The sequence below is a fragment of the Zonotrichia albicollis genome, chromosome 1, assembly GCF_047830755.1.
Source record: "Zonotrichia albicollis isolate bZonAlb1 chromosome 1, bZonAlb1.hap1, whole genome shotgun sequence".
NCBI classification, from domain to species: domain Eukaryota; kingdom Metazoa; phylum Chordata; class Aves; order Passeriformes; family Passerellidae; genus Zonotrichia; species Zonotrichia albicollis.
In genome coordinates, this window is record NC_133819.1 from 68859404 (window position 1) to 68886710 (window position 27307).

General features: G+C 42.7%; 1 protein-coding gene across 8 annotated transcripts in view; it reads right to left on the reverse strand.

Moving 5' to 3' along the window:
* Window positions 1-27307, reverse strand: part of RREB1 (ras responsive element binding protein 1) — a 118951-nt gene that overhangs the window by 20050 nt on the left and 71594 nt on the right. For all 8 annotated transcript variants that reach the window (XM_074543956.1, XM_074543962.1, XM_074543999.1 and 5 more), the window contains 3 exons: window positions 16179-16323; window positions 14893-15032; window positions 1193-1382 (listed from right to left, as the gene is read on the reverse strand). In XM_074543956.1, the coding sequence (XP_074400057.1) occupies window positions 1193-1382; window positions 14893-15032; window positions 16179-16323 (475 nt within the window). The remainder of the gene's footprint in view (window positions 1-1192; window positions 1383-14892; window positions 15033-16178; window positions 16324-27307) is intronic.

The following is a 27307-nucleotide window of genomic DNA, read 5'->3' on the forward strand; positions in this document are numbered from 1 at the left end:
AAAAAAGAAAAATAAAAAAAAAGGCATCCAAGAAGCTAAACAATGTAAACCAACCAAAATAAAATCCCCCAAAAGCAAATCAATGAAACTCAGCGCTTAAAGCAGAGTGGTTTTTGGTTAGGGAAGTCTGATTACATTTATTCTCCCAAGAAAAATACTAGTAGAGGGCTGGCAAGATCTTTACAGACTTTAAATACTTTATAAATCTTCTCTCACAGTGCAAGCAAAATTATTACAAAAGGAAAATACCAACATTCAAATCCCTTAATAACTTTACATGTCTGTCATTAATTACAAAAGAAATAAACTTTGTTTAAAAGTTCTTTCTTTTGATATTTTAAGTTTTATACAAAAACTGTAACAGACTGACAGAAAGACTGACATGCTCCCCTAGCCCAGCAGCAAATTTCAAGTCTATCACTTTGCAGTCAGAAGAGTTGGAAATCAATGTTTTAACTCCAGAAGAGTACGAAAAGTGCAGAAACTAAGCATGGTCCAGGTGGATTTGCTGTTGATTTTCTAATAGATAATGCAGCTTCATCCAGACCCAAACTAGGACAGGCAATATTTGACAGCGGGAGGAATCACATCACCCAACAGAAATGTTTATGGCTCTCAGAAAAATATTTACAGACTACCTCCCTGACTTTCCCCATCCACTGTCCCTCAAACCTTACATGAGGAACATTGTGGAGTGTTTTGTCAGGAAATCACTGAAGATGTCACTGTTTAGTTAGTAAGGTGACTGCTCAAAGTTTTTTGTGTTAAAATCTTTCATACCCCAACTACATCCTTGTTAGAGTAAACTAAAATAAATAATGTCTTCCTTACCATGTGTACTCTCTGTTGATTTCAGATGTAGGATTTTTTGGTGTGCTCAAAGGGGCAAGCAACTAATATGATCAAAGTTTTCCTTGAAAATTTTTTATACATCTTTACATTGGTAGCTATCCGCTGTAATGGTGAAAAAGCCATTACAGTGGATAACTGTAATGTTATTGGCACATTACCCAGTGCCAATATTCTTTAGATGAAAAAAGAAAAGGGAGAGGCATAAAGTGTTTAAAGCCTACACGAACAGTGGTGAAGTACCTTCCACAAAATATTCTACGTGCAGGATGAGCCTTTCAACGACCTCATCAGATAAGCACTGTAGCAGCTGGCGCCTAAAGCAACCAAGAACAGACAGTACCTGAGAAATGCGGGGGAACTTCCTACAGGAGAAGTCCGTGAATCCCAAGTCGTGGAAGCCTGCTGGAATTGAAGGATTGTTCTGAATGAAGGGCTTTCCCATGGGATCTCTGGGAAGCTGCTTGTGGATAACTGCATTGTGGCGCAGTAGGCCCCGATGAGTACGAAAGGTGATACAACAGATGTCACACCTGGAAAGGAGAGGAATGAAACAGAAATTTCTTACTGACTGTTGCAAGCTCAAGAACTAGCATTCTTCTTGCACCGGGACATCCTCTTTCCTCTCACCCCATGATACCAAGAACTTGTTAAATGCAAAATAAAGCCACAGTGTATCACCACAAAAGGCCATTTTGGTCACAGTCACTTTCTACCAGTTTCTGGCTAGTGAGTCCACTGGAAGTTTAAAGAATGTGAAAACTGACAATCTCACATGGGCAGACAGGAGAATGGCGGCTGAGATAACAGCATTCTGAAAACCTTTTCATTGTCCAATGAAAAATATTTCAGTGGCCTTACACCATTTTATTTTTACCGAAAAGTCCTGTTAAAATAAACAACATTTAAAAAAAATCAGTGACAAGGAGAGGCTAAATCTGACCTAAATAGAAAGCAAATGTAAAAGCAGCACCTTTCATATCCACTACTTAAAACTTACTGCTGCATCCACTCTAATATCTGTGTGTCAATCTTCATCACATTGCTTTTCCATAAACTTTCACTGGTATTTTTTAAAGCTGTTATGAGAAATAGACTGTTTGTAAAGGAAAACTAGTGCTCCTTGAATGGGAGAAAGGTTCAGAGAAGGAAGACCTGAAACAAGTTCAACACTTCTGACACTTTTAGACCCCCATCACAGCCAGTTTGCCCTGAAGAAAAATGCAGAAGCACTGTTTTTTCCTACCCACATTATTGCTGTGATTTCTTGTTTTTCTTAAGTTCTCAAATCCCAAATTCAGCTAAACAAGGGCTTCTCACATAAAACACTGCATTAAACAATCAAAGCTATGCTGCAGGCAGGAAGGGCTATGCAGTACATTTGGTCAACACGTCAACAAGGCCTATTGCCTTTTAAATATTTGGTATGTGAGCTCTGCAGCATGACAGGTCATGTCCAGTCTGCATTCAATAAGTGACACACAGTTTCACTCAACCTCAAGTTCCTTGTGGTTATAGGTCCAGCTCCCAGCCAAAACGTGGGTTTCCCAGAAGCAAAACACCAGTGGGTATGAGGCAGTCAGATTTTGTCACTGAGAATGTTATATGCACCAGGAGTTTTTCACATCTGCCTGTGGCCTTGGTTTTCCCCATACCGCCTTTGCTCTCTACATCAAGGAAAAGGACATGTGTCTAGTCATTAAAAAAACATCCTGCAATTAGAAATGACTTCTGACAAAATCTTGAAACCACCCCCTCCCTGCTCTATCCCTAACAAACTCCCATTGTTGTGCATTTTATCACTACATAAACTCCCACAGCCATTTTTTTATTCTCTGAAAACTAAAAGATAACCAAGTCACCCACAAAGCAACTGGCCTCATAGTCCCTGAGTGGTGAAAGAAGCAAGTGTGAAGTGTATATAACACGGCCATTGTTATCACAGTACCCAGAAAGCTTGGACATAAATATGCACTGAAGGTTTAATCTGTTTTAACTCTCCTGTCAATTCACTTGCATCCTACCTGTATAATTACTGCTGACATAGTTCCTGCATTCCATTAAATACCAAACCAATGCCATTTACAAAGCTAATGTTTACTAAAAGAGGCATGCCAAGTGTGACAACAATCTCAGGGGGGCGGGGTGGGATGGCCAACACATAGTGCTTCTTCAGCATCAGGATCTACGGCTCTCCTCCAGCTCACTTGGCAGCACCTATTCTGTGATGCAAAGCTTTCATCTTCAGTGAAGGCAAAAACACAACCACCAAAACCACTGGGGGCCAAAGAGCATTAAAAAATTATGAGTAGTCACCTAAAGAACTTGCAGGCTACTGAAATTAATTGCTTTTAGAGGTGATGAAAATACCTTGCATGAAAACAAGCAGTGCTTCTGACATGTTCCTCCTGGTACGTCAATATACAAACAAGGAGGGTTTGGAAACAATTCTCCTGCACCGCTGGCAGCATTGCAGGGACACAGACCCTGACCTCAGGGCATCCTGAAGCATCTCTGGGGTCCCAATGTGCCTGGCCTGTCCTGGGCACAGGGAGCCAGTGCAGCAGCTGTATCCCCTTGCGTGTGACAGGGCAGGCACAGCCACCAGTGATGGCTCCACAGAGCTACTGGGAGCACTGACACCTGCCACTGCACCCCCAGGATCTGGGCTGAGCAGGAGCCAATGCTCCCTGCCAAGCAGCCACACATCCCACTCAGCAGGGAGGTGTGCCTTGTTCATCCTGCACTCCTCCTCGCCTCCCTCTTGCAACACGCTGATTTTCAGCGCTACTTTATTTGGGTCTCCCATCAAAAGCTGTACTTGAGAGTTAATCTTTCAGAGCAAATACCCATGTGAAAGTCCTTCACAGTACACCTGTATCAACTGCCAGCCTCAAGACAGTAAAAATTTGCAAGTTAAAAATGGTGTTTTCCATGCAAAGGGCACCACCTTTTGTCCCCTGAACAAAAGTAATGTATCTTATAAAAGGAATATAAGCTTTCTCTTTTATTAAGCATATTTATTTTTCTCTTTCTTCCTTATCTTTTATTTTCCCTGCTGTGAGTGAAGAAGCAGCAAACAAAAAGGAGAATGTCGGACGAAGACTAAGCTCTTTTTTCATTAGGTCAGAAAGAAGCACCTGGCTGAAAAAAAGAAACATCCTGATAAATCCTGCCTGTCACCTCAAGCTGCAGGCTCTTCAGGGCATAAAAATGCACTGCACCTTGCCCTGGTGGCACAGCTTACAGAACAACATGGGAAGGAGCTGTGGATGCCCTGCCTTCCCCTGTGATCCAGGTATGGACTCCTAGCACCTCCAAGAAAAACTTATAGCTACTAAGTGTCAAAACCTAACAAAGGCAAGCATCACTGCACTGACTAAGTCTTGTGTTAATTTAAAATTGAGTAAGCTGCCATGCCTAACAGTGCATTAACTGGAAGTATTAGTTTTTTTTAAGGGAGTCTAACTATTAATTTCTCTGTTTTGTCATCAGTACTATTTTCTATCTTTCAGTAGTGTCACTGCCTATAGTACTTTTAAACCTAGACCCACAGTTTAAGAAGGAAAAGAGTAAGGAATCCTAGGTGATATGACCATTTTTTCATCTTGTTTAAACTGCTTTAAAAAAAAAAAAAAAAAGTAATTGTGGAAAGTCTGAAAAGTCCAGCATATCAAATAAAGCATCTGAAACATATGGTAATAGTTTGCTCAAGATGAATGTTCAAAAAAACCCAACAAAACAAACAAACCCAACAACAACAACAACAAAAAAAACCCCAAACATATAAAAAACCCCCAAAAAACTAAAAAAAAAAAAAAAAAAACAACAGAGAGGCCTCCCTCTCCTTAACATTTCTCATGTCTGCTCATGTGCAGTTAGTTCCAAGTCAAACATGGATGACATGGCTGCAGAGAACAGTGATGGGAACAGGTTCTGAGGTTGTCAGCACCACAGGCCAAGCAGTGGCTCAACACCTGTGCAAAAATAAAAGCACTCTATCTGCAAGGTAAGTTTCCAGATGTATCTAATAAAAGCTGCTGTGTTATCATGTGATTGCTAATCCTGGCCCCAGTCTTCAATTTTTCTATAAATATGATTACAGAGTAAGGAGAAAAAAGCTGTTCAGTTCTAAGTATAGAGATTAAATTTTAAGTAGAAAGGAAAAAACCATTTTTAGCAGCTAAGGCCCCTTTAAAATTACTTTAATTCTCAATTGCCTTTATGTTTTGGACTTGCTCATATCTGTAACAATACAAATATAATACTAAGGCTCTGGCTTACTGGCAGAGGTATAAAAAACGAGCAGGTAAGGAAACAGAACACCTCAAACACAAAAGCAGAACCAAAATGTAACAATGCAACAACCAGGCTGTCCTTGGTGTTTGGGTCATGTATCACACCAGGCAGGTCTGATTAATTATTACTACACCAGTGCACCTTTTCTTTCTTTTTAAAATTTTCTTAATGCAGACAAGTGTATGCATCTTTGTGTAAAAACACACCATTAAAAAGCTTTCTTCTAAAATAAGTTAGTATTCTTGAAATGTGTAATGCTAATTAGGATATAAAATAATTTTAACAGGCTTTAAGAAATAGTCGGTGCTTTGCAAAACTTGTTTGTTCAAGGAGGCAAGGCGGGATTTGCTGCTCTTCATAAGTGGCACCTCTGCAAGGAAAGTTTACATAAGCAGTGCCTGTTACCTTGCATTACACTCTCCTCTGAGACAACTCCAATTTGTCTGCAGAGGAAATAGCTGTCCTTCTTTAAGAAATGGAAAGACATTTTAGAAAGGAAATGCAGAGCCAAATTTTTAGCAAAATTAATCAGTCTTGATTTTGATTAAGAGTAAGGCAGACAACCACTAAATCCTTCTAGATTTTATATTTCAGTAGTCAAGACGAAAATGCCAAATATTTGTATTTACCGTTATGTTACCAAGAAATTAAACAAAACACTATGCTCTGCATTACCCGAGACTGCTGGTGAGCAAGTGACATTTACCATTGTTCTGCTTGTACTTCTGAAACCACACAGACTAAAACCTGAAGTTTTCACCCATGCAACTCACTAATACAAAGTTGCCCATATTGTGTATGTTAACAAATAAAAACAGTCTTAAATTCCTAGGCCTTATCAAAAATAAAAAAGCTTGGTACCACTTTGTTCCTTTCCTGTCCGTGCTCTTTAGCAACTTCCACAAACAGAAGCAAGGAAAACAAACAAAAAGAATTAAACATATCCTGAGACAGAAGTCATTAATACACAATTAAGTTACGAAGTTGTCTAACTCCTCCCACTGAAATTCCCAGTCAGTACCGTGTATTTTTCTATCTCTGTTGTTATTATTCTCCTTTCTCTCTTGAAGTTATTTGCAGAATTAATGTGGCTCTCATGAGCAAAGAAATTGCTATGCTGACCTAAAAATAACACAACTGGGTAGCAGAGAAAGATGGGTGATTCCCTGCTGATGACTCATGTCCACACCGGCGGTGGGAGCAGGCTCCCAGCCTCCACACTGGCAATGTCCCGCTGCAGGGGAGCCTGGCAAGGAGGGGGACATGGAGAAAGGATGGTTTTGAACACAAGGGCTTTCACCATCTGAGAAAGAAAAGCTAGCAGGTTACAGACATATGCCCCTTCAGGAAATGATTCCTCTGCTTCTCTTTCACTTCTTCAGACACAAGGCAAAGTGAGAGAGATGAGAAACAGCCAACTGGTTTCTGCTCCTGTGCAACCCCACCCAGGTCCAGATACTCATCTCCTTTTGGATAAAAAAACCAAAAAACAACCTTTCCTGGCCTCCACACCCAGGGCCTTGGGAAATAACATCCAACAGCCGCACTAATCTCTCCCATTTGCTGCAGATGAGTGATGGAAAAGCAGCAGTGCTGTGAGCCCCGTTCCTGCCCCCCTCCGGCTCCTCCTGCTATCCTGCAATGCCCGCTCCTGCCCCTCTCCAGGTCCTCCTGCTGTCCTGCCTCCCTCCAGGTCTCCTGCTATCCTGCAATGCCCATTCCTGCCCCTCTCCAGGTCTCCTGCTGTCCTGCAATGCCCGCTCCTGCCTCCTCCCCCGCAGCTCCCCAGCGTGTCCGACCCCGGAGGACCGGCTGCTCTGCCATCTCGACCTCGCCCACCGCTGTGGGGCTGTGCTGGAACCGCAGGCAGCACCAGGGGCCAATTCCCTGCCAGCTGCAGAGGCTGCCCTCCCCTTCCCTCGGTGCCTAAGGGGACGGACACAGCCCGCTAGATGTTCAGTGCATGCTGCTTCACAGCCTCGACAAAAGAGGCGCTTTTCTTTTAACTTTTCCCCCCTTCCACCGCCCCCGTGGCCGTCTGATTTTGTTACCGATGTTCTGTCGCTCTCTTTAATCTCTCCCTCAAAGAAGCCAAGCCACCCTTGGGTGCAGCCAAGGCTGAACCTCCTGTACCAACCCTTCTATTAATAGAGGGATGCACAGCATTATGTACATTCCTACAGCTGCCCTGTGGTCCAGGCAAGAAAAGTATCGTGTAGGAGCCAGGAGAGACCCGATATAAACCAGGGTGATGTTGCGCTTTAGAAATTTGTCAGCATGCAGCAGAGCCAGTGTCCGCACCAGCGACTCCCCCATCAGAGTAACTCCAGTGAAATTAACTGCTGTAAGGTTTAATAAAAAGGCACAAGCCATGCTGTGTCATGTTTAAACTTCCTTTGTGTGTGAGCAAAGAAAAACGAGTAAAAACTTCTTCCTAACGCTGTAATGAATTGCACTTACCAGCAATACTTCAACAACGCCAGATTTAAACACCTCTGCCCTCGTGAAACAGCACCTTACTCTACCATTTACTTCAACACAATTAACATGCAACTAAGACAAAATAATGGGAGATGGCCTGCAGACACTCATACAAACTAGTCATTTTCTCATAATGACTTTTTTTACATAATAAAGGTCAAAGTTTTAAAAAACAGAAGTATCAACACTTTGGCTGGACAGAATCACAGAGAAAGAGATGAAGATCAACTTAAACAATGAAGGGTTTAATAGTCAGGGCAAACATATCTGAGGGGCAAAAAAACTTGACCAGAATAGTCCTCTACAGCTACCAAAATTAGAAGCTGCACAACATGCAGAGTAACAGTTATTTGTGCACACCAACTCATGTGCAACTTCTGGTATTCTTTCAAGGTAAGAAAATGAAAAGCTCTTCTTATCTTCTAACACATCTTTCAAATATGAAAGCAAGTACTTCTGTAATTTTTAAATTAATAGCAAGAGTTAAAAAAGAAATCTATGTGTCTACCATGTTAAAAAAAGGTCACCGCTTTTCATGAGTAACATAAGGAAATACATCTCCAGGGGTTTCTCTACCCTGTAAGCATCCACTGATCAGAACAGGGCTCACAAATAGGTGTAGCTGGATCTGGATTGCAGCCCCTTGCCCTTATCTACATTTGCAGATTAAGATATGCTCAGCATGCAGACATGACTGCCAACACGCTGAGCAGCACCCAGCACTCTGAGAGAGCCTGCAAATAAACAAATCCTTCTCCTTAGGATCAGGCAGGCATGCTAATAACCTCTTTTGGCTCAGCCCCTTTTCCCTCCTGCATGCCCCTTTACAAGCAGCTTTCCTCTACAGTCAGCTTTGCATTTAGCCACTTTCTATTCTGGCAGCCAAGCTAAGATATTTAACAGCATGTGACACAGCACACAGTTTCACATGAGAGCATCACTCCCTGTGTCCATTCACCAGCCAATATTTTTATCCGGCTGCTCTGGATTCCCAGTTTCCTCACACAATGAGTTCCCTGATGTGAGCTGACCACTTCTAGGCCAGCGCTGGCCTCGCGCTGCTCTTCAGATGTTTCCCAGCTCTCTTTTCTGAACAGGAACTTCAGAAGGCATGTAACATGCAGTTCTGTTCTGCTTTTGCAAGACAACCCACTGATTCTACTTCTCCATTTGCTCAGTAAAAGGATGCCTTCACCAGCTTGCTTGCATACCCCTCTCCTCTGCCTCACCAAGAACTGCGTTGTACTGCAGCACATTTCTGGTCACAGAATTTACCAGAGCTGGACTTCATCATCATCAGCTGTCTCATGGAATTGCTCCTGCACTGAAAATGCTGCCAGCAAGCAATTAGGAGTTGGTTCCTAGTTTCTATCAGAAAGACATTGAGCAAACAGCTTGAGAGCTGAATTGGCAGGGTCACACCACTGCCACCTCCATCTTCGGCTGTAACAAGTTTTGTAGCATTAACTGTGTTAGTACTCAGTAACTCCAAAGCAATTTCTACCTAAACTGTCCTTGCTGGTACAATCTCAGTGACTAAAAAAGGAAGTACTAGGCCCAAAATATAGTATGCCAAAAGCAGAGCTCAAGGAGGTCCATGAACATGTGTATGCTGGAGTGCTCTCCATCCCTCTCAACAACTGTGTAGGATACAACAACCTCAGAATTATCCATCTTCATTAAAACAGCATAGTGTTTCTTATTTTGAAATGTTAGCAAGGAATGAGGTCATGTGCACATCAACAATTGTGACAGAGAGAAAAGTAGTATATAACCTCACAATGCTGAATGAAAATGACTTGTCATTGATCCTTCAAGTTGCTTCCAATAATAGCAGTGTCAACTAGCTGGAAGAAGCTTCCTCTTCCCACCATGAACCCATAGTTTTGTCTCACAGTAAAATTAATTGCAAACAACATCTAGTTTTCAAACACCTTCACTCCTGCACATTTGTAGCATCACTAACACTCTCTTTCCACTAAAGGCTTGCCACATGTAGAGAGGAGTGTGCTTCAGAATAAGGAAGCCAGAAGGATTATCCCTACTATATAAGGAGAGAACAGATAGAAAGTGAATTCCTAAACTTGCTTGGATAGGCATTTGCAAAAACAGGAATGGCACTAGGGTATTTTTCTGGCTGTTTTCTTTTTTTTCCTTTTAACATTCAGTTCAATGTACTTTTATATGGTCAGACTACTGCTTCAAAAATCTAATATTGTACTGGTCTTTTCTACTGGTGATAATGCCCGAAATAATCTCCATACTTTAAATCTCCATTCATTTATTTTCTTTCCTATTTTATCTCCCTAAAGCCAGGGTGCAGAACTGCCTTGAAGAACAGTAACTGGGCAATAAACACGCCATATTCTAAGTAGCTGTTATCTTTTTCACCCAAAGCCCACTTCCTCTTGTCTTGACTTAAATGGAGTTGCTCATGCACATTGTCTAAAATGATTAAAGACTGGGACATAGGTCTAGGTGCCTAGCAGCATCCCACCACACACTGAAGAATGTGGATGTGCAGGCAAAGGGGGCAACCTGGTGACCAACCTGGTGACCAATTGCAAGCTGCACATGACAGATATCTTCAATTTACCCACAGAGTCCAGCAGACCATTCCTATGGCATTTAAGTTATCTACTCCATATTGGTGAAGCCAGGTAACACCAAGAAACAACAACAGCATTTTTCACCCATAAGTGTTTTCAAAAACAAGACCTCACAGTGGTTACCCTGGCAAAACTAGAGGCAGATGATCACAGATCCTAATGGTCAGACTCCTAACACCTTTCTTTCCAAGGCCTGAATTCTTCTGTTGCTGAGCCTGTTAGTAACCTGGGTTCAAAACAATAGCTTTCCATGGCAGTGTTCAACCGCTACACAATTTCAGCAAAACCTGGGCAGGCTGTTTTGAAGAACAAGGTAGGCTGTAAACAGCTTTTGGTGTCCTTTGTTTGGAGGTTTTACAGAAGCACATAACCCTGGGGGAAGAGAACTGCTTTTGTTGTCCTTGTGAAAATATGGCCAGGATTTTCAAGTTACAAAGCTTAATATATTAAATCATTGTTTGGACAGGCTCTGTAGAAGGTCAAAAACTTAATCTCCCCTGAATCTATTAATGGCAACTGGTTCTGGTCACCAGGTCAGCTGTGTGACATAGGCAGAGAGTAACTTTCACACTGCAATGTCTTATTTCTTACATCTTACAAAAATATAGCAAAACCAAATCTTGTAACTGGAGGCAATGCCATACGGAACCAGCTGTGATGAGAAAGCCTCATGATATTCATTAAGAAGCAACCTTTTACCACATTCAAACTGCACAACTATCCTGGCTGAGAAATAATATTGGAATGAGTCTAACACCATAACCAGCTCCCTCCTCCTCTCCTCAGGAAGATACCTAGGCATGAGAGGCAGCATAATTGTCTCTTTGCTACTGTGAGGAAGGAAAAATTAAAAATACTTTAGCTCTTGGTACAGCATACTGCACTAAACCTCCTGGAGGAGAAGGAGAGGAAATAAAAAGGGTATGGTCTGGCTACAGTGAAATCCAAGAGAGGAATTTTATAGTTCATATACTTTTTTTAAAAAGCCACACATTTTACTTTAAGCTTGTTCCACTGTATTTGCCAAAAGAAAGAAGAGAAACCCAGCATAGCATCTGGAGAGGTTTCTCCCCGGGAAATCCTCACATCTCCTCTGCTTACACTGCTACTCAGAGCTGTCAGGTGACCTTTACAAGCACAGTTTCACGTCTGACAGCAACTCTGAGCCACTAAAGTTTCCAGAGAAACTCCCCTGCTCTGTGAGGTTTCTCATTTTCTCTATTGGCTGTGCAGCGTTTCAGCTCTCTGCTAATTATATCAACACTCAGATACAAACTCACCAAAATAGACAGTGTCCTGAGGCCCCAGCTGCAGGGAAGCAGACTTCTTTAATCCAGGTAGAGAGGCCAAGGGGGTCAGAAAGCGCTCCTGGGCCACCCCCCACTGCTAATGGGCATTGCAGACAACCTTGCTGGGGGGCAGCTCATGTCTTTAATTAGGGTGCAGGGCACGGGGCTTCAAAGGGACAGCGACTGACCAGGGGGTGTAATGCCATGAAGGAGATGCAGTGCCACAGTCCATTGTCAATGGGACAAAGGGCCCTATTATTACTCTCAAGACCAGGGCAGTTCCTACCGTAATTAGGAGACAAAGATGCACGATTTAGGATTTTACATAATCAAGAGATACTCTCCCAAGCAGGAGCCCCTCTCACACAATCAGTGGATTAAGAATTGTTTATTCTGCTGCAAGTAAACAATGAGGTGCTCACTGCTCTGGGTTTTACATGAAAAAGCATTTCTGGGCAAGACAATGGGGAGTGTCTTTTCATCTGACTTTGAACAGCTAACCCTGCGATTTAAAGTTGTTCATTTGACAGTATCTGGAAGGGTGATGGCCCACCCTGTAAATTAGCTGCACACATACTAATCCCAGGGCTGCTAGACAGCCTTACCTTTTCTGATACTTAGCAGAAGGTGGTGGGGACAGACAGACTCAGACAGCTCTGGGGGCAAGAGGCTGTATTTGCACAGCAGCACTGAAATGGCGGGATTAAAGAACCACAGAGAAGCCAGGCAGAAGCTCCTGCCCACCCTGGCACCTTGCCTCAGCCACGGATGCATCTCTGCAGGGAGGCTGCAGGGTGCCACCATCAAGACAGTGCACAAACTGGTGCACTGCTTCAGAGCCAGTTTGCAATCCTTTATATAGGAGTTGGGGGAGCAAAAGGGAATTGGATGTTTGACCGGTACCTTTACAATGAAAGGCACTGGCTAGGCAGATTGAGCATCACTTATTTTTGATCATGACAAAACAGTCTGTGCTGGGCTACTGCCTACTGCAGTAGTTCCAAATTAATCACAAATCCTGAGTATCTGGCTCTGGGATACACAGCCTTCCTCACAGGTCCCCATCAAGTGACTCTGCTTTTACAATATGGGCAATAAAAGGAGACTGGGGGTGTTACACTCCCTGCCCTTTGCTCACAACACAGTTACTGTGCTTTTTTGCTTGTTTGAACTTTTAACAAGAGTTACTTCCCCTTGTCTTCTACAATAAGGCGACAACAGGATTTGATGGAAGCCTTCTAACATTCTGCAGTTTGCTTCCCTGTCACAAGTACACCCATACACACAAGTCTCCTGCTCTACTACTCTAGCAAAATATTCTCATTTCTTGAGCTCTTTCACTCAAAAAAACACCCTTAAGCCTCACCAAAAGGACCTCAATCACTTGTACTCAGGACTGAGAAAGGCATGCTACTTTCTCTGTGCCTTGCTGAATCCTATAAACAGTACTACAGAACCCTGGGAACCAGGGGATTACAGCCCCTGCTGGCCACGGATTTTAACCCATTTCGTTTGGGATGAAAGAGTCACCTTAACAGCAGTCCAAACTGCTCTGCTTACTAGAGGATTTTCTGTCAGGCTGGGCTAGGCAGACAGTGTCATTTGACTTGTCTAGACTAGGACAAAAGGTGTGGTTTAAACCAGATGGGCAGGCTAAGTTGCACCTTAATGTATTAGCTGCCCAGAAAGGACCACATCTTCCTTGTTCTGTCTTCACTGACAGATCTTAAATGGCTGAGGCAAATACCTGACAAAATCCTCTTACTATCACCCAGACAATTCTATAAAGATAAGCATCCCAGCACTACTCTTAAACCATACCCATCGAGCTTGACAACTGTGACTTTGATTTAAGGACACTTGCTGCTCAGCAGAACCAAGGGTAGCAAAATCCATTTCAGGAGAATATTATCCCAAAGCAAGTCTAATGCCAGAGCACGAGCTGCATAAGGAGGAACAGCATGTCTGCACAGCCACTGTGTCTTTCTGCCTTCCCACAGCAGACTGCAAAGCTGCCAAGCTAGAAGGATATTCTATTATCTTATCAAGGCAGGAAAATCCACCTCTCCACTCAGGTCCATGGAGTATAACTTTGCAAAGAGGTTCTATCTTCAGAAAAGCTTCAAAATGAGGGTAATGAGCTAATATGTCAGCTGCTTTCTCTAAAGCATGAAGTGTAAGGCAAAATTGTTCAAGACTCCATTTTGTAGTGGTTACAGAGCTCTTACTGGAAAACAACCATTTCAGCTTTGATCTATAACGAAAATTTACCTCATTTACTTCAGAAACAGCAAAGTATGTTTAATTAACTACTGTTGAATGGACCAAGCTTTCAACTCTTTTCCCCAGTAACTGCAACATTAACAATACCTTTAAAAAGTATTTTACATGTATTTACAAAGGTTTTCTAAACAAACATTTAGGAAAGGGAAAACTTAATAGAATTAATCCAATTTAATAGAATGGGATGCCTCTGCTCCATGTCATTCTATTAAGAACCTGTATCCAGAAGTGAATGTTGATATTTCAAGATGCTGAATTCTTCACCCCATTCCAAAAGATCATTAGAGTCAAATGTCCCAAAATAAGTTTAAAATATTGACAAGCTTAAAACAGACAATCTCCTTTCTACATGTTTCAACTAGACATGAAAAATTTCTTTTAGATCTTCATGTATCTGGCTCTACATTTTTCTGTGGTAAAAAAAAGGAAATAAAACAGTTTCAGGAGTCCCAGAGGCAATTACTTGAATCAAAACACAACATTCAAGCACCTTCCCTAACAATTAATGAATAAGTTTTCCTTGGTAGGAAAAGCTCATTTAAGCCAAAGTCCACATCATTCCCTAACCTCAAAAGGCAGAAAAGCATAAAACATTTTGTTGAAGGTCTGAAACCAGAAACTCATCTATCTTCACTCACTCCAATGACTGAAAAACCCTTCCTATCCAGCTGCTGCCTTCTCCACACAGAATCATCTCATAGGATGACACCTCAATACTTTTATCAAGTTTTTTTATCAAGTTTTAAGCATCTTCAGTTTATCTTGTTAAAATTTTGCAGTGTTGGCATTTTACAGTTTTATGTAACAGTGATGTGTTTCAATGGAATGAAGAAGGGCTTTAATTTTTTCTAAAAACATTTCCAGCTATTAACTGGCAAGATTTCCTGTATTTGCAAAAAAATAATTAAATTAAGCCCTACAGCACCCTGGTGACACAAGATGAGGCAAACTATTTAAAAACCTGCTCTAAACCACAAAGGAGGGCAGCTAAGAGTGCAGGGGGCTGAGGGGCTCCTGCCCCTCCACAGCAGGCTTCTTTAAGCTGTCTGGTGACCAGAGACACTCTGGGCACTATCTCTTACCTCAATGAATTATCTGGATGTGTTTCCATGTGGGACTCCAGCCCATACTTGCAAAAAAAGTCTTTGAAACACACTGGACAATGATAAACTTCATCGTCAGCCCTCTTATCCCCTTCACCGGAATGGCCATCCTCGAGAACCTTCAGAAAAAGGGAAAAGAAAAACCTCACTAGACCAACTCATAAGCAACAAACCAAACTTGCAATCCATTCAAAGTCTTTCTCTCACAAAAAGTTGCAGGCTTCATGTGTAACCTTGCTGCAAGCAAATACAAAAGCATTCCTTAAGAGAGATGGTAAGTGCCAGAGCCTTGGCACAGGTGTAAGAACATGCATGATAGAAAAGGAGGCTCAGTAGGAGATAAAGTGTGCAGCTGAGTCACAGATATATCAGTTCTAATGAGGAACTGTGATTTGAAGAACTTATAAACCCATGTGTTCATATACCACTGAACTAGCATTCCTCTCCTTTCAGAAAGCCAGGAGAGCTGTCAGCCTAAATTATTTATGCCACTGAGATACTGCCAACTGCTAAGTCAAGTGGTTCAGGGAGAAGCAATGAACTTCTGCATGTTTTCTATACTTCTCTTCTGATTAGAGGGAGAAAAGCATGCACAGAGCTTGGGATACTGTGCTAAATGGAACTGCTACTAGCTTGCCATTTAGAGATAGTAAGTGGAGAGTTAAGTTTGGCAGACAACATACATTTTGTACAAATGACTGAGATGTGTTAAAATATTTTATAAACAGAACCCTAACGGAAATGTCTAGCCCTCAAATAAATATTTTCTGGTCACTCTTGTAACTCCAGTAAGGTAGGATTATGCTACTGTGAATGGGAAATGTACTGTAGATTTTTTTTCCCTCCAGATCTAGGCAAAAGCAGACTTAAGCTGCTGCTGCTTTTGAAGTAAAAATTGTTTCTTTTAAGTTTAAATCACCATCCTTCAAGAATACTACAAAATATATGGGAGGAAAAAAAAAAGCTAGGGGAAAAGCTGCAACAGCAAAGGAATAGTACATCCTGCTGTCATCCAACAATAATTATTTATAAATCAGAAGCAAATTAAAAAATTTAAGCAATAAAGAATTTTAAAAATGGAACTATTTCAATCTCTGAAATTAGCAAATAATGTTCAATCCCAGACAACTATGTTGGCTACAACAGGATAAGCAAGGCAACTCATATACAGAGCTGCAACAAGTCTGTGATGACTGCACAAATCAAACAGCTGACAATTTAGGAGGTAACCAGGAACATCTTTTGCTTCATGCCCCATAAAGAACCTTTTTTGCAGGTGTCCTCTCCTCTCTGTCCAGCTCAGCATCGTGACTGAACTTCCGTTTCGAAGACAATCGCCTGCGCTTCAGTGGCGAGGGGGGAGTGGTGCTCGCTGTGCTGTTTGGATCCTTCTCATGAATCTTCATGTGCCTGAGCAGGAGGGGGAAGAAGACACCATCAGCAGGCAAATCTGGGGCAGGAAGTCCAATGTAAATTTTAATGCCAACACCACTTCTAAGGTTTGCCTTTAAAGGACACCATTAGCTATCCCATAAACTGGCCTGAATTTCTGAAAAACGACTGGGGCATGATCCAGCATGGGCCCTTTGCAGTGCCTGGGCCTGTGAGGGGCTGCAGCAGGGAGCCCACAAGATTTCCCCCATGTCCCAGCACGACACCTGCCCTGCTAACATCTATCTCCATGAGCAGCGTGCCCATTCTCCACCATCCTTGAGGTCCTGGTTCTGCCTAAACCTGCTCAGCAATCCACATACCCAGCCTCCCTGTCTTGTGGCAGCCTAGTAAGCAAAAGCCTGCAGCTTAGCATTCACTTCTCTCAGTGCAAAAAAAGCACCTCATCTTCAACTGGCTCTCTGTCTAGAGTTTGAGACTGTACCTCAAATAGATCTGCATATGCCAACACCAGAGCAACATTTCTTAAATACATTTGTTTCCTTCTCATCCTTAACGCAGTGTTGGACCCCAGTATCAAATTTCAAGTGCAGCTTTGAAGTCAGGATTATCTGGTCCCACTGTTACAGTGCACTAGGTATGGCTTGCAAAACTCTGTACTGCCAAGGCATGCTCACAAACCTGCTTTCCCAGGAAAACAACTATTTTTTGTCACAAAGACACAGGAAAAGGGAAAGTAACAGATATACTCAGGAAGCAATATCATTAATATCTGTTTACCTGACCCATTTGCCTCTTGGTTTTCTGTATTTGCAACCTGAGAAAGCCACTGTTGTCTAGTTCCCTTCAGTTACATGGAAGGTATTGCTGCCATGCTTTTTTTTCTGACAACTCAAAGCTCAAATTTCAATTTTCTTTTTTTTTTTTTTTAAGATATGACCTTTAACCTCACCTCAAATTTATATTGCTATTGGGAAAAAAAATCAAATGTATGCTCCAGATACAATGGAAAATCTTTGCTCCTCACAGCTAGATAGATATGTGAGTGCAGGAGGGAGCTGCCATTTGTCCACGACGGACTTCAAAGAAACACAATGGAGACAATGTTAATGGCACTTGGGCAAATCTTTCAGAAGTCACATCCACAACTCAGCTCAGGACAGTGCCATTTAACATGACTGCACAATATCATGTTCTAACATGAGAGAATGTTGTAACCCAGACAAGCCTTGCATGTCCTCATAACTGCTTTGGTGTTATGATATAAAATCTGTTTTAGTTTTGGATGCCAAGGGCATGATGCTTTGAGATAACACACTGGACCAAACTGACCCACAGCAGACCCCAATGGAGCTGCTGGGAAGACTGTCTCATCACACAATGCTTTTTTTAAGCTCAGAAGCTTTAAAAAAAAATAAGGCTTCTAAATCACTGTCTCAAAGTATAGCCTGTCTCAAACTGCAGGGTGTTGTGCAGGAACAGCCTCAAGCCAAAAGCACCACAGGTACCAGAAACAATGCAAGATGAAAATGCCTGTTCAGCTACTGCCTGCTTTCAGCATCCATCAAGGCTGGGGCTGCTTGGAGGATCAGGTCCACGAGAAAAAAACCTGTTGTTTCCCCAGATCCCCAGTAACTCACACTGGTTGCACAACTGGTGGACAGACACTGGTGACACCTGTCAGTCACATCTATGTGCAAATGTGCCCAGCAGATTAGACATGGAATCACAGAAGTGATGCTGAAATTGTCTGACCTCTTTCCCTGCCAATCACCCATTTGAGAGGAGAAGGAATGCTGAAGGTTTGAGCATTTGGCTCTCTCCAGGTTTGACAGAAGCCAGAGAAAACCCAGAGTGCTGACACAGCATACAGAGTACTGCACACTCCCCTGCCTTAGCCCTCTGGTAGCTCTGGCACCACAGGCACCAAAGCAACTGATTCATCCACACAGTGCTACCTTGTCTTACAAAATCTGCAGGAAGGTATCTACAGATACTATACTGCCTTCTTTTCTTCAATCTTGGTTTGCTTTTTTCCCTGTGACACTGATCTAACTTCTCATGCTAGTTAGAGCTTCTTCCATGAGTGATAAAACAGCAGCCTGAACTGCAGTTGTCTGTATTCACACAAGAATAAAGGAGAAGAAACCAGTTATTTGTTCAAGGGGTTCCTGTCCACAATGACAGAAGATAAAATTCAGAAAGCATCTTGCAACAAAAAGTCAAAATATTCAACTGCACAGCAAAGCAACACCTGGAAGTTTGGACTGTTTGTCTATGTTTTTATTACTTCTTTTAGGTAAAGACTGCTTTCCAGTTTTCCTTGGTCCTTACTGAATAGTAAGGACAGAGGTTTTTGCTGTGTCTGTCTGTGCCTGCACCCCAGGCACTCACACACAGCCTGACTGCTTAACCCTCTGGCAGCCCAGCTGAAGCACAGCTAACTCTACTTGGCCAGTTACTTTTCAGATAGCTAGAGAGCAAAATCAGTCAAGATAAATCACATTCATCCTGAAAACAAACAACAAAAGAAAACTGCCATGCACTGAGCGTGGGACTTTTTCTTCTCATTTTATTTTAAAGTCTCTTTCCAACCATTAACAAGTATGCACAACTCCTGTTTAGCAGCTACCTATGCAAAACAGCTTCCTTAGGGCTAAGTTCTTTCCTCCTGCTGTTTGTCCACCTGTTGAACTCTGCGTGTTTTGATGGAGCTGGCTCCTACTTGAGAGGGATGCAATGGCACATCCACAGTACACCAACAGGAAAAACCCTTGGGTCCTCCAGGTTAGTGCCAGCCCAGCCTAGCACCTCTGCCTGGCATGACCTACTGCATGCAAACACACTGGCTCCTGCAAGTCTCAAAAGCAGTTGAGTTATGCTTGAAGTGTGAAGTTTGCCAATAAGGCAGGGCTTGCTAACATGGGTACAGCACCACAGTATGGGGGCTTTGCTATGTCCGGTGTCAGCCACTGGCTGCCCCAACTGCTTGCAGATCTCATTCCTGCAACGTGTGTGCTTTTGCCATGTCCTAAAAGCCACAGCAGAAATCCATACCACAGCAAGGAATGTGGTGACCCCCTTCATGTTTTAGTTTTGCACATTTGAAAGGAAGCAGCCCAAGCTATTGAGCTATAAACAGGAAGACACCCTGACTGCACCTTTAACTTTTACTGTGTAGGTCAAACATCACAGCTGCTGTGATAGCTCTATGCATGTGATCATTAAGGAAGAAAAGGAAAATTCTGAAACCAAAGCAGCAGGTTCCAGAGTTCTCAAGGAGAGTCACAACCTGCCCATGTTACAGCCAGCAGGTTGTTCTTTTGGCAGGTTAAGCAAGTTTCACTGCATCAAGTTCAGGGTGGAGAGGAAAAAGATTACTAGAGCTACAGCCCTAGATAAGCGGGAAGATAAAGCCAAGAAGTACAAAGGATAGACACAATCTTCATCTCTCTCTTTTACTTTGCAACATGGATGTCATTCTGCCTCCAGACAACATTTATCACCCAACATGGGCTGAACTTCAGCAGATGCCAAGTCACATCCACATCCACAACCTTTCTTTCAAACATTCCCTTCACTGAGGCTTCTTCTAGTTAAAAAATTTCCTAACCGTAATTAAGGGGGGGGGGTAAGTATTTGTGTTGCCTTACTCCTTTAGAGGAGTTTGCCTTGATTAAATCTTACATGTAACACTGAAAATATTCAACCTCACTGTTTAGCCTGCCAAGATACAAGATGAACAGGAACAAAGCTGTGTTTAGAAGTTATTTTCCCTTTGTGAATATAACAACATATTTTGGCCTGACAACACTGGCATACTTAGAATGTAAAAGACAGGCTCATAAGTCAGGCTGGCTTTCAGCATCTTACAGTGATAGAGAAAAATGATATGACATTCATCAATTCCAAAAAATAAAGATAAACACTCAACACTTTAAGTGAGAATGTAGTTCAGAAAAAAAGAAGGGCAAAGTAAGGACATGTACAGAAATGCTTATATTCAATTGCACATACAAGTGCCAGCAGCTTTAAAGTGACCACTACTGCAGCTCAGAAGACATCCAGAATCACAGCAGATGAAACTTGGATTTCTTTTCCTAAATTAAATCAATGAATTGTGGCTCTGAGCCATTCTACAGAGCAACCAAAGAACAGCAGACAAGTTCAGAGAGGTACAGAGCCCTGAAATCTGCACCACACAGTCTCCCCAGCATGCATGCAAGTACACATGCATTTGGGACAGTGCTGAGGGTAGAACACTAAAATCCAGCCATGATACACAGGGTGAGGAAGGAGATAAACACTTGAGCTTAATATTAGGGAGGACTCATTTGCACTAAGTGCTAGCTAGCCTTGATTACCTCTCAAAAGAAAGTGATGGAACTCTATTTGAAATTAGACCAGAGAAAGAACCAGAAAAATCTGCAAAACATAAATACAAAATGAAAAGAGGAAACTAAGTCTTTTCTAAACATGGTCTGATCCACCTCTGAACTAAACTCTTAATGTTTAAGTGCTATATGATATGCTTTATGCAGCACAGCTGTATGAGAAAAAGCTCTCCTCATAATCTCTTCCCTACCCCTCACATAAAGAATTCCACAGGTGAGCCAAGAGGATCCAACTGTGCTAGGACTGTGTGCCAGTCACCCCTCCCAACAAATCACAATTTTTCAAGTTCTTGACTGCCTTTCATTCCATCCTCCCACCGAGGATCTCCTTCTGCTTTCCCTCTTCTGCCACAGCTCTCCTCTCCCCTCTCGGTGTCACATGAGCAGGATGACTAAGATGATAGTGCACAAGAATTCCCCTGGCTTTTTTTTTTTAAGACAAATGGACAGAAAAAGTTTCTAGCTCCACACTGTAATGCAGAGCATGATTTCAGGAGAGTAACTATTCTACTAGTACGGCAGCAAGTGAACATTTTGCTACTTTACATTGAAGAAGAGATTTCTGTAGTAATAGGCAAATGCAGAACACAAGTGCCTTTTTCCTTTTTCTCTTGGGATGGTGTTGGAACAGTGTCTGTGGGAGGTGACTCATGGGGAGGGCAGAGGAGCATGTGGTCTCCTGAAGGGACATGCAGCTCCTGCCGGTCACATCCCAGTTTTTACCAGATCTCAAAAAAGGGCTGATATATTTTCATAATGCCAAGGGGATTTGCATATTGATAGTGTAAGCTTTCTGGAGCTCTCAAAACAGGGCAGCCTACAGTTTCAATGCCAAAACCAGAACGTGGGCAGGTTTTGACTGGCTGGCTCAAGGCTAGAATGAGCAGCCAAAGCATCCTGAAGGAGGCAAATGCAAGATGCAGCTGCTCCTGGCTCTGGGTCCCACTGAATTATGAACAAAACCAGGAGCTTCTGCTTTGCATGCAGATAACCTGATCAGCATCACTTTGGCTCTTGGATAGAAATCATCCCTCAGCATGCGTGGGAATCCCTCACCTCTTAATTCTGGGGAGAAAAAAAGTACACTCTAGCTGCACCTTGAGTTTCCGTGCCTCCTGATGTGCTTTAGGTCCCAAAGTAAAAAGGCCTGTCTGGCTTAGAGGCCCAGCCTAAAGGAAGGTATGGAACAAACGGGTGCATTTGCAGCCCCTGAGCAGGGCTCAGGGTTAAGCCTCTCCCTTAGAACTGTGGCAGCACAAGCACTGCTGGCTTTCAGTCAAGAGAGGTTTATGCCAGGTAGGTCTGATTAGAAGGAGCAGCATGTCCAGAGGGGGAGCAGCAAGCAATTTCAGTGAGGCCTGGTTGGGAAAGTCCCAGCATCGAAATCAAGATTAATTCTTGAGCACAGAATCCAGTGTATGTATAAACACCCTCCTCCTCCCTCACGTCTGTGGAAACGCGGTGGGGAGGCCAATGAATCCGGGCATTATCAGTCCAGAGAGATCATCTGACAGTATCAAGTTCAGGTTCTGGCTTCATATCCCACATATTATTAAAAGTTTCTCCACTTTACCACTAGATGTACCCTATACTCTACTGTATTGCACATGATTATTCCTCATCTCCCTCGTGATTTCTAGGCAGTTCAGTACCAAAACCAAGTGGAAAATCCACTGATACATCTGATCCTTATCGGAAGACAAGGAAGCCACACATCCAATCATTCAAATCAAAGGCAAAGAATAAAAATCAGTGCTTTCCATCCTCCACCTTATTTACAATACAATTTGTTTTTCCCCTTACAACAAAAAGAATTACTGAAGTTCTCAAGCTGGTCTGGGAAGGACTGTGCTGGTCAGTACAATTCAGCTGATTCAATTGCTTTATATCTTTCACTGTTTTGTGTCTCAAGATCTTTCACTTACACTGCTCCTCCCAAGTAACAGTAAACAAACTCTAAAGAACCATAAAACCCCTTTTCAATATTAAATTTAAAAAAAGTCTATCCTTCAGAACATGACCAAACATCTCTGTTTAGAAAAAAATATTCTGCTTTGTTAAAGCTTTGACATAGTGCCATGGTATCAGAATGAACAGGAGCACAAGATGCATCCAGGACAGGTTGAAATTTGGACCATGATGGACCATGGGGCACTTCATGCTCCATGAAATGGAAAATGTCTCAAAGAAAGAGAAGACAATCTTTAGAACTACACTTCTTTCAGTCACGTTATCTTTGTCACATTATTTTTGTCACTGTTTTTGTTTCATTCTTCTTAAAAAAATTATACTTTAGCCCAAGTTGTCTGGAAATGTAGGAAAACACAGGGAACTTCTCTTCAAAGCTCCTGCCATTTGATGCATACAGGAAGCAAATCCTAAACAAAGCGAAAGTGAAGCAGCAGTATTTTTAGGAACAAGCATTTAATACCCTGCTGCTAAGTCCCTCCTTAAGAGTCTTGTGAATATGACTGAAATCTAAGTCAAAAGTGCAGTAACATTATGCCCTTGGGTTAAAGAGTTTAGTCAGTTGTTTGTTTGTTAAAACATGTAGAGAATCTGTATTGACAATGTATTTCCAGTGTTAATTACCAACATCACCCACTTAAGAGAGCAATCTACTCAGCCCTTGCCAGTTGTGATTACAGGAACCAAAAAGATGCAGGCAATTTTGCAAATCAGACATGATCTGTACTAGAACAAGTTTCTGTTTGTCTTCTCTTTTTGACTTAATATTTGTATCCTCAAAAAAAATCCAAAAATGGCCCAAAAAGTCCTCAGACACACACACATACTTCACAGCAAGTCACGAGACAAATACCAAAATCCCAATCACATGGGAAACTCCCTCTTACAACTGCAGAGCAATTTCAAAACAAACTCCGAGCACCCCCATATACTCTAGAGGTTACCTTAGAGCCCCAAATGCCACCTTTAATCTGATACCCAGACCCTGGGGAAATGACTTTTTTTTCCCATGGAAAATGGCCTCCGCTTGTGGCTACTCGCACTGGCAGACAGTGTGGTGCTAAGTGAGAAATTTGCAAATTTTGCTGGATTTCTCCAAAACTAAAGCTGCCAGCAGCTAGGACCCTGCAAGTCCTTACAGCCCCAAACGTCCCCATGCTAGTGCTGAACCCTAGCATGGGACAAACCAAAGGAAGTTGAGCAGTGGAGGCCTCTATGGCTACGCTGGTAGGAAAGTCATTGCAGAGCCTGCAGGGAAAGGGTAGGGTGGGGCAAACAGGTCCCAGGAAGGATCAGATTGGGATGTCCTGACTCATTTCAGCCACATGTGTGCAAGCAGGCCCAGCGGGAGATGTCCCTGCTGGCACTCCCCACGGCAGCCAGGCAGTGCCACCCTGCCACCATGGCAGCACACCTCATCATCCTCATGGAGTCTCCAGCACTTGTCGCGCTGTGCACCAAGGCTAAGGCAGCCCTGGGAGCCTCTCCACACAGCAGCGTGTGGTGGCACGTGGGTGCAGCCATCCCCTCAGCATCCCCCAGGTGCCACACGGACGTGGCCTCAGCATCCTCCCCAGCCCACAGCAGCTGCTGCGCCGCCTGGCTCCCGGTGCAGTGAGGTTCTCCTGGCAGAACGCATTGCTGGATGACAGAAGTGCTGCCATTCAGATCCACCAAGGCTGGCTGGGTGTGCTGAAAAAGCCACCGGTGATTGAATTCGAATGACAGATTTCAAATCTCTTTTCAGTGCTGCTGGGACAGTCTGCAAAGTTAGCCAGTGCCACACAGCTGCTAATACATGATACCTAAGGATATATGATACACACACATGCACACAGACCATTCTATATTTTTATCCTAGAGAAAAAATTTGCTTTGCTGTGAATAAAGGCAAGTTGTAAGCATGAGAGGAAAGATAATGATCTACACATCCAGTGAGGGGGGGTACCCACTTTTGAATAATTATTCTGTATTCACATTTAAGCAACTACTTGCTACACAGACTCAGCAAGTTCAAACAGGCTGAAATTGATACAACTGCATTCCCCGCTTGGCTCAAAGTTACTCTAATTCCCTAACAGCGATGTTGTCAGAACACCTCAAAGGAAAAAAGGGAGACAAATATTTGCCTGATGATGCTGTGACAGGGAAGTGATTCAAACCATGCCTCCAAAGCAAAGCTTCCCAAAGGACTGCAGAAGAAAGCAGTTTGCATCAACCCTGGCATAAGGGGGGGCAAAAGAGGAGGAAATGCAGCGTGAGCTTCCCAGCACCTCTTCACCAAGCTGTCACACACAGTTTGCGTTATGTTCAGAGCAGACCTAAATTAACAGTGCCAAATACTCCAAGGAGATTTCCAAGCTGTAAGAAACTTTTATATGGGCCAAGATCCTCCTTTGTTAAACAAGACCCTTCTCAGGCCACCATACTTCCCTAAGCTTGGAGAAAAAAGTGTATTAACAACAGTAAAATCAAGCAGAAGTAATATTTTCTAAATGTACAAAAAATCTGGCCTGGGCTATTCTGACTGTTTCCTTCAATCTGTTTGGAGATTTGTGGTTTTCAGGCATGTCCTTTAGTTACCAGACTATATAACCTTATTCAGTTACTCCACTGCTGATTTTTCGGGAAACTTTATGTTTAAAGAAAACAAGTGTTATTGGAGGTAAGGATAATTAAGGCCATTGTATATTTTAGTAACAGGGGGAAGAAGGAGAGAGAGGGAAAGAGAAAATCAGAGAAAGTATATCACAACAGGGAAAAGATTTATCCTAAAGAGCAAATACAGTCAAAAAAGTTCTAGGTATGTCCTGCCTCCCGTCAAGAACCACACCCTTTTCTTAACTGAGCAAACATAAGCCTCAGCTACTTCCCCGAACCAGGCAAGCCCTCTTGCTGTTGGTTCCCTCTCACACTCCACTGTTGAGCAATCCTGACGGCACAGCACAGAGCAACTTGCTGCGTCACACAGCTCAAGGAAGAAAACACAGAGGGCCCCGGCACTGCTGGGGACGCTGTGCAGATGGAGCAGGGTATCTCTCCCCGACACACACACACGAACGCACACACAACAGACGCACGCATGCAAGGAAGCTGCACGAGATAAGGGAAGCACATCTTCCTTAAAAGCAGGTTCTCCACATTACCCCGCTATCAGCAGCCACCAAGTATCTCAAGGGGCAAGGAAGTAAAAGGTTATCACTGCACACACACAAACTGCAAACTTCCCAGCGCTGAGGATGGCATCCTAGCAAAAGCGGTTTCACGTGCTCAGCCCATTTCCTCTCCTGTTCCTGAACATGTGGTCCTCCTTCCTTAGAGTGTTCCCTTGCTGAGGAGAGAAGCACAAGGAAGAAGTTTCACATCTTGTTACGTGTCTGTTTAGTCAAACTGGAAATAAAAGTCCTCACATGACTGTGCTACAGGAGTTTGAGAACTTTAGCCCTCAAGTGGAATTCATACAGTCCATGAACAACTGTCACCTTACTCTCCTCTCTGTCTGAAACTGTCAAAAAAGATAACACTGAAGTGTCTTGGTGTAAAAAATGAGCCACACAGAAGCTGGGCACCTTCTCTATTTCAAGATATCTTTCCACATGAGTCAGCACTGGAAAGATGACTCGGAGGATTTACAAAAAAAATCACTTTGAGTGTTCAGCAAACTTCAACTAAGCGACCAGTCTGAAGAACTTGGCATATCTATAGATACCCTCAAGAAACAGAAAACAGTATTTGCATATTGTATGCTATTTAGCAGCTGTATAATGGCACTACTACTTTAAATACTGTGTCTTTGCCTAGGCTGTGTACATCATGCATATGAGCATCAAGGCTCAACAACCCAAGTGAAAAGAGCTGGCTAAGTCCAAATGACAAGACAGATTCCCCTTGCTTTTTTTTAACAGCTACAGAAGCTTCCCCCAATGCTGTCAATGTACTGTTATGGAATAGCCCATTTTTAAAAGAGGGGAGGAAAGAAAAGGGAAAAAACTTGCTGACCCTGAGAGGGGGTATGTTCTGCTGTTTGCTGGTTCCAGCATGCTGAACCAGAACAGGTTGAGCAGGTTAGATACTGGGGGGAAAAAACGTAAAGCTGGAAGACATACATTAAAGGTGGAATGACAGCAACCACAAATGCAGTTTGTGATAGACTTTTTCCCCATTCTCATGGGTACTTTGCCCAGGAATCTTTTCAGGGGATAGGAGGACAGGGAACACATGTTTATAAGAGAAGTGATGCAAGTATTTCTGATATGCATGCACAACAGGCTGAACAAAGATTACCTTAACATACAAACTCTCTCAGCAAACTTTCTCACCACCAGCATTTTCTACAGAGAATCAGCCAACCGAAGTACAAGCTACAAGACAAACCACCAACCAAAAAGCGAACAACACAACACGTTATTTGGTAACCTTGAGAGCTAACATGTCCACAAGAATCACATGTCAGGTTTATGGCAGAGGACTAAAAGCACCTCAATTCCTCACAAAGATCACCTGGATTTTCTAGTGCTTGCTAAGTTAAGGCTTGTATTTATTTTGTAGCTCTTCAAGGTGAAAAGGGGAGGAAACATCCCTGAGAATACTAGACCTTCAGAGGAGGTGATATTCCTGAAGGGGTACTTATGTGGAAAGAT